General features: G+C 46.7%; 1 protein-coding gene across 1 annotated transcript in view; it reads right to left on the bottom strand.

Annotated features, from left to right (window-relative positions):
* Positions 1 to 10338: 10338 nt before the first annotated feature.
* The window catches only part of TNN (tenascin N), an 80766-nt gene continuing 77721 nt past the window's right edge, over positions 10339 to 13383 (bottom strand). The window contains exon 19 of the mRNA XM_081494041.1: positions 10339 to 11270. Coding sequence (XP_081350167.1) covers positions 11130 to 11270 — 141 coding nt within the window. The 3' untranslated portion in view covers positions 10339 to 11129. The remainder of the gene's footprint in view (positions 11271 to 13383) is intronic.

Raw genomic sequence — 13383 nt, forward strand, 5'->3', positions numbered from 1 at the left:
GCCATGTGTAACCTCCTTACTTATGGAAATCAGTTAGTTAATTTCTTGACATTAGAGACTACCCTCTCCTAGAGTTCACCCAGAATGATGGATGGGGCGACTCCCTCTGGGACGCCAAAGGCCCAGCCATTCTCGGGCACTATCTTCCCCCCACCAGCAGAGTCAGAGGTCCGAGAACCAGGGGTGCACTCACACCCCACTGCCTGCAGAGCAGACATCTCGGAGACTAGGCACCCTCAGAGATGCCAGATGCAGAAAAAGACACTCATGTTCCTCGGCAACACTTAGAGAACATTCCCACCGATGAGGTCGATCAATGTCCTCTTAAAGGAAAAGGGGGAAAATAGCAAAAACTAAGTAAAAATAGACTCCTGAGTTAAATCTGGTGCTGGAAAGCGGAGAGATCAGAAGTCTCTATAGTAGCAGCAAGGGAGATAGATAGGTAGGTATCTACAGATAGATAGATAAATAGATCATAGTAGGTAGACTTTATACATAAAGAGATAGACAGACATGTGTATGAATGAATAAATGTGTATCATCTTTTTTTCGAGTTGGCCATAGCTTTGCATTGGTTAAAAAATGTAATGAAGACTTCCCTGGTACAGCCGATGCAGGGGACACAGGTTTGATCCCTGGTCCAGGAAGATTCCATATGCCAAGGAGCAACTAAGACCATGCACCACAACTACTGAAGCCTGTGTGCCCCAACTACTGAGCCCGTGTACAACTACTGAAGCCCACATGCCTAGAGCCCGTGCTCCACAACAAGAGAAGCCACCGCAATGAGAAGACTATGCACCGCAACTAGAGAGTAGCCCTTGCTCTCCGTAACTAGAGAAAGCTGGTGTGCAGCTCCAAAGACCCAGTGCAACAAAAAATTAATAAATAAGACGTGATGAACATTTTTAAAAATGTAATGAGTTAAATGTTCCTGATTCCTCCCTTGATGATGCTAAGCCGTCATTAGAGCAAAAACCATCTAGAGCAGCGCTGTCCCACAGAACTAGGAATGATGGAATGTCCACTCCCTGCCCAATATAGTACGATTAGCGGTATACAGCTATTAAAATTAATTAAAGTTAAATAAAGCTAAAGGTCCAGTAGCTGACTTACATCAGCCACATTTCAGTTGCTCAACAGCTGCCCACAGCTGGTGGCCATCATCCTGGAGAATGTGGGCCTAAAAGCTTGTAGGGGGAGCAGTCAGACACATTGGCAAAACACCATGCTAATTGCACTTCAAGGGCCTAGGCAGGCATGCACTTCATCTTCCCCAAGGCAGGCTGATACTCCTCTGAAAAGCGAAAGTGTTAGTCACTCAGTCATATCCAACTCTTTGTGGCTCCACGGACTATAGCCTGCCAGGCTCCTCTGTCCATGGGATTTTGTTGTTGTTGTTCAGTTGCTCAGTTGCTCAGTCATGTCCAACTCTTTGTGATTTTAAAATCATGGGACTTTACAGGCAAGAATACTGGAGTGGGGAGCCATTCCCTTCTCCAGGGGATCTTCCTGACCCAGGGATCAAACCCAGGTCTCCCACATTGCAGGTAGATTCTTTACCATCTGAGCCACCAGGGAAGATATTCCTCTAGTTGCCGTCTGTTCCTGGGTTTCCTTCCCCATCACACATATTCTACGACCAACTGAAGACAGAGACCCTTCACTCAGCTCTCTGTTCTTTCCTCCAGGACTTTCAAAACTTTCCACCATCATGGAGGGAATGTTGCCCAGACTGCATTTGGCAGAGGAGGGGCTGCTGCACACCTGGGTGGATGCCAGAGCTCAATACCATCAGCTCCACCTGTCCAGGCTCAGCCCTGACATTTGGGATATGAATGGACATGTGCACAACGCTGTGAGCATTCTCAACTCACCAGAACACTCTGCACTGGCCCCTTGCCCTCTGCCCTTAGTACAATTCCTAAATTCAAAGTCACAGGATTACAAGACTGAAAAGAAGAATGCCTTTATCACCACTTGCAGTCTCTGCCAGAGGTTCAAAGGGATGTTTTGAAATACCTGTGACATTTCATTCAGGAATGGCCATGTATGCAGGTATCTATTAATAACTCCCTCTGGAGGCTATTTGTTCCATTTACATTTTTGACTCTAGTATGTGCCAAGCACACCAGGTGGCCACAATATAAAGGCATTTGGAGGGGCTCACAGCCTGGCTGGGGGAACAGACAAGCAAAGAGACCATTCTAGTACAGTTGGTCACTGCTTTCTAAGAAGGAAGTTTCAAAGCTCATGTTAAGTCAGGGTAGGGGCAGGGGTCACCCAGAAGCTGTCACCCGGAAGAGAGCTAGCTGCAGAGGAGGAAACAGGAAAAAGAGGGCACTGTTTGTATCACCTAAAACCTAAAGGTTTAGCCTGGTGAGGACCACCGTAAGTGTGGGAGGCAAGGACTGGGTTGTCCCGATTCCGAGGCTAACTCCAGCTTCCACAATTGTGTAATGTACATGCAAGACTTAATCTCTGAGTAGAATTAATGCCAGTCAGTATCTATATCAGAAGGATGAGAGGATTAAATGAAATAATGCATACAAACCGTTTAGCACAGAGCCTGGCTTATTGTAAGTGTTCAGTAAATGTTCCTTATTATTAAGGACAGAAGGAAGATCATGAGAGACTTGTGTCCTAAAGAGATGTTCAAGAAGAAAGCCAGAGTCCATGGAATCAAATGGTGCAGACAGGTCAAAGGAGATAGGAATTGAAAATAATGGACATTTTCTGTTCCTGTTGGTGTAATAAGTTCGCTCATTTCACCACATACTGCACTGCTTACAGTACTATCAATACTCCTTGAGTTAAGGGCTCCCAATTTATAGGATGTGACCGGTGAACTTCTTAAGTAACTATCCTTCCTCGCGTCAAGCCCCTCTGTGCACAACTAAGCCACCCTAGGGTGACAGCGCTCCTGGTGGCCAGATCAGGAGAGAGTTTGCATCAACGTGTTTTTCACCTTACATCAGTGCTTCTCTTAGAACATCAATCCAGCTATGTTGCTGATCCTCAGATGAAATGTGCTAAAGATTCACTGGGTTTCATGGGACAATCATGATGCCATGCTCACTTGCTAGATAAGGGATTTTCACAATCTTAATTGCTGTTACAAACTTATTTCTGTGAAGTCTTCCAGACTTTACATCACTGCTTAGGAAAGCTCCCCTAACCACTCAAGTCTTCCCCATCACAACAAGATAAGACCACACTCTTCCTACATCCCCAGCTCTCCATTCCATTCTCACCTATATTAGAGTTAGTCTTTATGAGGCCAGAATTGTAACTTATTCACCATGTATCTCCAATACCTAGCATGGAGCCTTAGTGCATACTAGATGCTACATAAATGCACTGATTAAGGGGAAAAAGAAAAAGAATCACTTGTTTTGTTGTGTTTTTTACAAGTGCAGATCCCCACTTCCTCTTTGTCCTTCCGCTGGATTTATTATATCTTGGACCAGACCAGACAACCTGCTCTTCTAACAAGCACACTAGGTAGATGACAGTGGTCTCTGAACCATACCTTGAGAAATATTATCTAGATATCCAGAAACCAAAAGCATTCTATAGTCAAACAAGTGCTACATACCATGTCTTTCCCCCTCTTTCTTAGAATCTGCAAGTATCATATTAAAAGCTCTAATGGGTACTGGAATAAAGAAATGGGTGTGACTCTGCTGAACTCAGAGTTTTCTCAAGCTTATTTGATCATGAAACCTCATCTTTTAGCACATCTGGAGGAGCAAGGGTTCCAAGGAACAGCATTTGGGAAATGCTGCTCTGGGGGTGTGCATACCCCCATGCTTCATCTGCTGGTCTTCTACTGCTAACACCTCAATTCATATCATCCCCAAGGAAACCTTTTGTGAAATGTAGACAGATTCTCCTTTCCTTTTACTTAACCTTTCTTTCTCATTCTGCCCTTTCTCTTTCTTCCATCTGTGAGCAAGCCATAATAATCCTATTGGTGCCTATTCATAGCAAATATACCTTAGTGTTGGCTAGAGATACACCTTTATAAAAGAACCTGTCTGCCAATGCAGAAGCCAAAAGAGATGCAAGTTCGATCCTGGGTCAGGAAGATCCTCTGGACGAGGAAATGGCAACGCACTCCAGCATTCTTACCTGGAGAATCCCATGAACAGAGGAGCCTGACACACTACAGTTCATGGGGTTGCAAATAGTCGGATACGACTGAAGCAACTTGACACACACCTTTATTAGGAAAAAAAAAAAAAATCCCAAAACTTTGAGTGAAATTATGGAGACTGAAGATGCAAGGCCTCTATCCTAGCAGAGTGCTTTCTACCTCATAAAGGCACTTCCATTACCTCATTTGACTTTTGCAGCAACTGACATCGTGAATAAAACATTCCCATTTTATAAAAGATGAAAGTGAGACCCAGAGAAAGTGAGCAACTTGCCTAAACCTGGATTGGAAACCAAAACCTCAGACTCCTGCCCTAGGGCCCCTGGGGCACACAGGGCAATGCAATCCAGTCCACTGATCCGGGCTCCTCAGAGACTGTTAACTGGCAACAGCACCCCCTATAGGTCAAAAACTCCAATAACGACTCCAATAAAGGGCTCTGCCCGCAAGTCTTTTAGACACTCTGCAGTGTGCACCCCCCTGAGAGTTCTGTGTCTTTTTTTTTTTTGTCATCCAAGTGCCTGACGTAAGCTTGGCTTGCAGAAGCACCCACTTCAAAGACCACTATGCAGGATAAACACACTGCAAACACACACAAGTAGACGAAGACCTGGGCCGCCTCCCCCCACTGTGGCGCCTTTGTTTTAGAGACCCTGGGTGATTTCAGTAATTGACTATTTCGGCCACTTGATTTTTTTTCCCTTTTCCTGCACTTTCAATTCACCAGTAAAGACTGATCCCTCAAAATCCTAGGCCCCCACCATGGACCCCAATAAAAGCAGAACCCTAAGCTCACTCTCTCTCTTGAGCTGTTTTCTCTCTCCCCCACAACCTCACTATACAGCTCCAGGTATGTAGTGTAATTGCCAGGTCTTGTAAGAAATAAACCTTTATTTTTTCAAAGTTTCCTAATAGTTATTGCTGAAGGGTGTCTTAAGATAAGAATCACAAAAGCCAGTCCAACCAAAACACTGGCTATTGACAGGTTGAGACCAGCATAGAACACACAGCCAGCCTCATTGGCCTCCTTATCCTTCTCTCATCAAACCTAATTTTCTTTGCTTGCCAAAATAAGTAACAGTTTCATTCCATTTTTTTTTTTCATTTTTAAATTTAAATTGCAATACTACTTTTGTTGTCTACTTTGGTCATTAAAAGTGCACTGCAATCTGTATTATAGAATGAACAGGCTTTTCTGGGCTAACCTGAGAACGTAACTCCTTTGTATACCATTGGAATCAGATCTCAACCCATTTCCCATTTCCCCCGTGGAAACTAACACGAGGCCTATTGGGAAGTGGATTCAGCTGCGCTTTAGGAACTGCCTAAAACCCCTTCCAGGGGCGCCCCCCATCCCCTTGCCGGACCACCAGCCCAGTAGACCAGGCTGGGGGAAACGGTCCCGAGCTCACCAGGCAATCTTCAAAAGGGCTCCAGGGGCTTCTACCATGCAACTGGGGCTAAGAACAGCAGCTAAAATGAAAAACGGGGTGGTAGTGGATTAGTTCGGAGAAGGCAATGGCACCCCACTCCAGTACTCTTGCCTGGAAAATCCCATGGACGGAGGAGCCTGGTAGGCTACAGTCCATGGGGTCGCTAGGAGTCGGACATGACTGAGCGACTTCACTTTCTCTTTTCCCTTTCATGCACTGGAGAAGGAAATGGCAACCCACTCCAATGTTCTTGCCTGGAGAATCCCAGGGACGGCGGAGCCTGGTGGGCTGCCGTCTATGGGGTCGCACAGAGTCGGACACGACTGAAGTGACTTAGCAGCAGCAGTGGATTAGTTTCTCAATTACCTGTTTTGTGAGGCAACACTGCCTGCGCAACCACCAAGCGATGCTGGATGGTGAGTCGTACCCCACAGGCTGACTCCCCAGATGAATTTACCCGGGAAGGAAGAAACGTGAGGACCCCCAGAACTTCCCTAGCTGTAGGAGAGGAAAGGAGCTTTGAGGCTAGAGGTTCCCGGTAGGACCACACTGCCATCTGCTGGCCTGGCTGGGAACAGCGCGCCCCTGAGCCGGTCCGCGGGCTCCAAACGTACTGATTGATTCGCATTCTTTATTGACAGAAACGCCCTCCCAATCCTCTCCACTAGCCCCGGTGAAGGGCTTAAGGGTATGACTTGGAAATATTTTTAGCGGAAGACTTTCTCCTGTAAATGGCTACGTTTCGCCGAGAGCATTTCATTATTTATACTTGCTTTTCCACTCCCACCCGGGACACTCCACCCTGTCCACAGCCTCCTCCCACAACCTCCCTCTCTTCACACAACACACCTGGTCTTTTCCTTCAGGGCATCCCTTTGATCATAATACCTTGGGTCTTTTTTTTTTTTCTTTCTTTCTCCCTAGCTCCTTCAGCGTTTTCTGGCTTTAATGATCCTTGAATCCCTGAGAATTCCAAGTTAAAAAGCAGAATTTTTTTTTTCTTTTTGGTCACACGGCTTGTGGAATCGACCAAGGATTGAACCCAGGTCCTCAGCAATGAAGCGCAGAGCCCTAACCACTGGACCGCCAAGGAATTCCCCAAAGCAGAACTCTGGACATCACATGACAAACATAAACGCTGGGACCCTCTTCCCAGAGGAAGCTACTGTCAAGAACAACCAGTTTTAAACTCTGCCATGAAAGGAGCCCTCCCCCCATTTACCACCCATCCCCCTCAAGTCCTGTTAATCCTTCCTTCTATTAATATTACTGATCTGTGCTCTTCTCTTTCCCACCATTTCAGCCTCAGGCCAAGGAAGTCAGTGCCTGCGTGCTTAGTCACTTCAGTCATGTCCGACTCTTTGCGATTCCATGGACTATAACCCACCAAGTGCCTCTGTCCATGGGGATTCTCCAGGCAAGAATACTGGAGTGGGTTGCCATGCCCTTTTCCAGGGGATCTTCTCAACCCAGGGATCGAAACTGCATCTCTCATGTCTCCTGCATCGCAGGTGGATTCTTTACCACTGAGCCCCCGGGAAGCCCATACCCATCGCCTACTGCAATAACCCTTCACTGTCTGTGAATCTCTACTTCCTTCCACGTCTCCTTCCATTCTCCAGCTTCCCCAAACTTCCCCAACGCCCCCAACTTACTTCCACTCCTCCTTCCATTCTCTCTGCTGTCACCAAACTGATGCTTCCAAAATGTAAGTCTCACCACAAGTGTCACTCCAAGGTTTAAACACCCTCAGTGTTCCCCACTGCCCCTCCCAAACTTTTTCATCTTAGCTGTGGTTCTCAGCCCCGGTTGCATGTTAGAAGCCCCTGAAGCTTTAGAAAGCACAGCTGCACAGGACTCAGCTGAGACTGATTGAAGCGGCATCTCTGGGGGTGAAGTAGGGTCTGGTTACGTGACAGCTCCAGCTGACTCTGATGATCAGTGACAGCTGGTACCACAGTGCCAGTTGAGACCACCGTGCTCATATGGCTGAGATGAGTTCCTGCCCGTCTCTCCAGCACGGCTCCCTACCAACCACTCCTCACCCCACCAAGAAACCATCTTCCTCCCTGAAACACACCACACTCCATCCGTTCTCATCTTTGCCGTGAGGTAACCTCGTCCCGAGGTGCCCTGCCTGCCCCTAGCCTTTCACCTGTCCCTGGCGAATCCAGATTTGTTCTTCCAGATGTGATGCTGACACCACACCCGCAACACTTTCTGGGGCACCCCGCTCTGCTCACAGCACTCTCTTCATCGCAGTGCCCACTGTGCGTCCCCACAGCTGTCCCCACCACACTGCAGTTCTGCTTATCACTCGGGGCTTTGCTAGCATCTCCCGTGGAACAGGAAACCGCTCAGAGACTATCAACTGTGTGTGATACTCTGTCCTCACTTTTACCCTAGTGCCTGGCTCTGCCGCCTGTCCCTTCTATGACAGCTTTTGATTTTTGCTGTTCTTCAGTCGCTCAGTCGTGTCCAACTCTTTGTGACCCCATGGGCTGTAGCATGCCAGGCTCCCTGTCCTGCACTATCTCCCTGAGTTTGCTCAAACTCATGTCCCCTGAGTCGATGATGCCATCCAACCATCTCATCCTCTGTCACCCCCTTCTCCTGCTTTCCATCTTGCCCAGCATCAGAGTCTTTTCCAATGAATCAGCTCTTCACATCAAGCGGCCAAAGTATTACAGTTTCAGCTTCAGCATCAGTCCTTCCAATGAATATTCAGGGTTGATTTCCTTTAGGATTATTTTCTTTGATTTGTCCTAACCAGTAGGAATTGTCCCTGAAGCTTCAAAACGCTGATGGCTCATAATCTGACTCTGAGAAAAGTGTCTGACCCTCGGAAATGCAGGTCTACCCAGAAATCTATTCTGGGGCCTATATTCAGCTGCCAGAGCAGGAGCTCCTGGAGTTGGTCACATTAAAATGAGGTTAGGCCCAGAGGTTTAGGTCTGGAATGTTCTCAGTCAGACAAACATCCTTTGAAAATGAGCTCCCTGCCCCTACCCCCACCAACTTCCTTCTCTGCCCCAGTGGAATCCTTCAAGAGTCAACTGAGGTTTTCTCTGCTGTGTCCTTTCAGAGCAGCAAGAACCCTACATGTGAAAGAATGCAGGAAACAACTCCAGTTTCCCACAAGTGCTCTGGCTACCATGTCAGCCGCCTCCTGAGCAAACAGCAAATCAGAGAGTGGTCCCCTTCGCCAGAGCTACTAAGACAACAGTCACCCATCCATCAGCAACCCCAGCCCAGACCTGCCGAGTCAGAAGGGCTGGGGCCCAGCAGTCCTCTTCCCCAGGCGCATCTGAGAAGCCTGAGTCAATTTGGGAAGACCCACCCACCAGGAACTCCACCCCCACTCTGAATCATCCCGGGGTTTGATCCACTTTGCAAAGGTGGCTTTCCTTTTCTAAAAAGGCTGCACCCACTGGGGTGAGCACAGGGCTCCTGAGTCACCGAGGTGGAGACTCTACCTGCAAACGGGAGATGAGAGGCCTCGGAACTGAGAGTCTGCGCAAAGGGACCTTTAAAACCAACAAGGAAATTAGCTCCTGCTCTGGCCCTAAGGAAGCTGGATCAAGACTAAAGACATCTAGTCGGTGTCTACAAATATCTGCTCCTCAGATAGGCTTGTGGAGTCCCCAGGACTGCCACCCATCTCCACCTCCATCTCTTGATCCTACTATAATTTTCTTTCATGGCACTTATCACTTCTGGGAATTGTATGGATATCTGTTGTTTATTAATTATCAGCCTCCACCAATAGAATATCAGCACAAGGACAGGAATCTTGCGTCTGGTTCACTTCTAGAGCAGTAGGCCTTAGAGTAGACCAGCATGTAATAGGGCTTAATCAGTATCTGTTGAATGAAGGAAGGAATGAACGCATGACAGCACACACACTCCAGTAGGGCAAGAACTGGCTCACTCACCTCTGTGAGCTCACCTCACACTGCCTGGTAAGCAGGCAGAGCTTTAAAGTCTTCTTGAATCAATGAACAAGGTGCAAGCTTGTTTTTAAACTATCAGCCCCAACACCTACACAGTACTTCATCCAGACTGCCCTGTATCAGATTGAGCAGTTACCCGGGCATTGCTCAGTGCATGCATAAAAGGAGCCAAGGGGATGCTGAAAATTTTAAAGCTTGACAAACACTATTCCAAAAGTATGCCTTGGTATTTGGCCAGAGGTTAAAACCTGGAGAACCCGAGGTAACAAAGGACTCCCAATCCTGAAGGAGGATTGCAGCTTGTAGGGCATTTGTCTTCCTCCTCACTCACTCACTTCTCCTGGTTCCAAATACCATTATTTACCATCACAACAGTAAGAGGTCACGGCCAACCAAATTCCATTATAACGCTCAAATTGTACCTTTGCTTGCACTTAGGTTAAATTTAGAATTCAAGTGCACTTATGTGGGGAAAATAACACACAGCAGATTTTTTTAAATCAGTGGTTTATTTTTTTTTTTTTTCTTGAATAGGAATTTGACTTTTTTCAATGGTTACTGACTTTGCTACAGAAAAACCTTCCAGAGTGATAGGAAAATAAGACAAAAGGATCTGACCTTGCCAAGTGTCCATTCAGACAATAAGCATCTGGTACTGAGCACTTTCAGAAAACCCAGGGGTCCAACAGAATAGGCGGTAGAGGAGGGGGGGGGGAGGCTGAGGACTTGACCTTATGAAAGAGTGACAAAGAAGAGTCTTTGGGAGGACCCAATTACCAAGAGAGTCAAACTATTCAAGGTTGAAATAAGTGAGAATTTATTCACAACATATGCGGATCTACAAAAGTGATTATGCAGATGGCTGGTAGGGGGCACTTCAAAACAGCAGTAATATGGAAGCTGGGGTTTCCAGCATGCTGGATACCAGTCAGAACTTAGCAAAATTCGACTCTCTCTTTGTCTCTTCTAATTCCCTTGAATAACATCAGCAATTTTTTAAAAAGGGGGAAGATTTATGCCTTTTCCCCCCAAAATCCAGTGGTAATGGAAGGTAAGTTTCAGGCTCCTATCAGCCCCTTGTCATCAAAGAGAAACCCCTCTTTGGTGCTTCTTTTTAGACAGAAGATTTGTTTTAGTAGAACTATGTGTGTATGTATATATATGTATATATATACATACACACACACACACCAATTTTGAGATTTCCAATTAGTGAAGTACTAGATGATTCTTCACTATTTTTTCCCCCTAACCCCATACATTTGTTACTGAAGATAGAACAGAAAACCTTGCAGCTTCAGTGCTGTCTCTCCCATACACACTGTGCAGCTACTACTGTATGGATTTTCAGGCCCCCAATATACGTGGGCAAAATGCACATGACAGGGAAGTAAGCTACATGGCTGAGAACTTGGTGACATGCTTTGTCCTGCAGGTTATCCAGCCATCTCAGAAGCCAGGGGCTATGAGCATTCTTCAAACTTCCATTAGCCAGTCATCACTACCCACCCCACCCCACGCTTACAAGGGTGGCCCCAACCCTGGGCTGGTTTCCTCTTGTGCCATATGTGCACAAACGGGCCGTCAGAACGTTCTCGAATTTTCTCCCAGCATTCTCTTCTTTCTGCTCAGGACATGCTCCCCGCTGTAGCCGTGAGGTCGGATCTTCAACTCCACAAAAGGAATGGAGAATTCATGTCCCTTCCATGGCTCCCAGTTCACCCCCTATGTTAAATAAATGAATAAGCCAACAAATAAACAAGCCAACATCAAGAAGATGCACTTGGGAGAGAGTGGAGTGGGTTACAGCACCAAAGAGTGCTTCGCTACCAGAGAAACCACTCCCTCTCTACTTTGTTGCTGTTAGTCTCTCAGTCGTGTCCAACTCTTTCACAACCCCATGGACTGCAGTCCACCAGGCTCCTCTGTCCACAGGATCTCCCAGGCAAGGATACTGGAGCGGGTTGCCATCTCCTTCTCTAGGGGATCTTCCCGACCCAGGGATCAAACCCAAGCCTCCTGCATTGGCAGGTGGATTCTTTACCGCCGTGCCATCTGTGAAGCCCACGCCTGTCTGCACAAGGGACAGAAAAGGGGACTGGGGTACTTATAAAGGAAGTGAGAGAGGAATCTGGGAGTGTGTGCCCTCTGCTGGGCAGCTGAGGTTAGACAGGCTGAGGACTGGGAAGCCCCCTGGGGTTGGAGGATGGGAGTGTGAGCCCAGGAGGCAGGTGAAGCCAGAGCAGCTGCAAAGACAACACGGGGTCAACCTGGCCAGCAGTGATTAAATTCAGAGTGATTTGCCTCACTCTTTTCCTTTACAAAAAATTAAAGACAAAAATAAACATATTAATTGGCCAATTGTGTAAAATCATTTTCAATTTACACTGTACAGATATTAGCTCTGGGGTAACGAATAGCCTGCTGAAAACTAAATTTCGCTTTATGACTTTTGACTGGTGAGCACAATAATATTTAATTCACTTAATAACCTTGCAACCTGGCCAATAAAGAGCCCAAGTGACCAATTTTATGTATTTTAATTTGTGAGGTAAATAATAAACAAGAAGCTAAATGCTGTGCAGACTGTGAAAAGCACATTAACCAGATGAATGTCTTTTATTAGCAAATATGGGGATGGTTTAGGGCACGCTGGCTGCTCATTTCAAATATCTGATCTCTGATCACAGCTTCCCTGAGTCAGTTCACATGCAGCCTCCAGGATTCATGGGCCCACCCTCCTTGGCTCCCCTGAGTGCAAATTTCTTCTTCCCTTTGAAAAATCAAGTAAGGATTGGGAGTCCCTACTGCCTGGTTAGGACCAATGGAATCAGAATGTACCTGGACTTTAGATGTATTAATATTTACAGTCATATTGGTATAAGGTGAGTTCTGGGGAGAGGTGGCTTCCTGAAGGCTAGGATCAAGACCCAGGGTAGGAAATTAGAAACCCAAGGAGGGGGAAATTTCATAGAGTGGGATGGATTAATGATGAGTAGGAACAAAGATGCAATTTTCAAGAAGCTGTGAGGGAGCAAGCAGGAGATGGCTAGTAGCTGGTGAGGAGTTAAGATGATGTCCTTGGGGCATGAGAGTTAGAGAAATCACTAGTAGGAAAGTTTCAGAGCAAGGGAAGGGTGAGGAGCCTGTGTTCACACTCCTGAAGTGGAGAAACTGGTTTAGCACAACACTCTGAACAGACTTTGGGTGGCTCTAAGATGAAGTGGATCCAAGGATGTGTGTGTATGCTAAGTCACTTCAGCCATTTTCGACTCTATGCGACCCTATGGGTCTTACCTAAAGCAGAAAACTGTGTTCCCCGTGATCAAAGGACAGAGAAAAATATCTCTGGTTTAACTGGAAGAAGGACTTCCCTGGTGACTCAGGTGGTAAAGAATTCACCTGCAGTGCAGGAGATCCGGGTTTGACTCCTGGATCAGGAAGATCCCCTGGAGAAGGGAATGGCTACCCACTCCAGTATTCTTGCATGAAGGATTCCATGGACAGAGGAGCCTGGGATCGCAAAGAGTCGGACACGACCAAGTGACTAACACTTAAAATTTTCACTTTTAACTGGAAGAACAACTGGATAGAATTCTGATGTGTCTGTTATGGATAAAATATTTGTGTCCCCTCCCAACCCCCCCAAATCTATACACTGAAGCCCTAACCACCAATGTGATGGTATTCACAAGTGGAGCCTTCGGGGGGTAATTAGGGTTAGATGAAGTCATCCATGGTAGGATCAGTGCTCTTACAAGAAGAGAAGGACAGACCAGAGCTCACTCGCTCTCTCTCTCTCCTCTCTCTCTCTCTCTTGCTCTCTGCCTCTACTGTG

Source organism: Giraffa tippelskirchi, chromosome 5 (genome assembly GCF_054371585.1).
Source record: "Giraffa tippelskirchi isolate mGirTip1 chromosome 5, T2T-mGirTip1v1.2.pri, whole genome shotgun sequence".
In the NCBI taxonomy this organism is placed as follows: domain Eukaryota; kingdom Metazoa; phylum Chordata; class Mammalia; order Artiodactyla; family Giraffidae; genus Giraffa; species Giraffa tippelskirchi.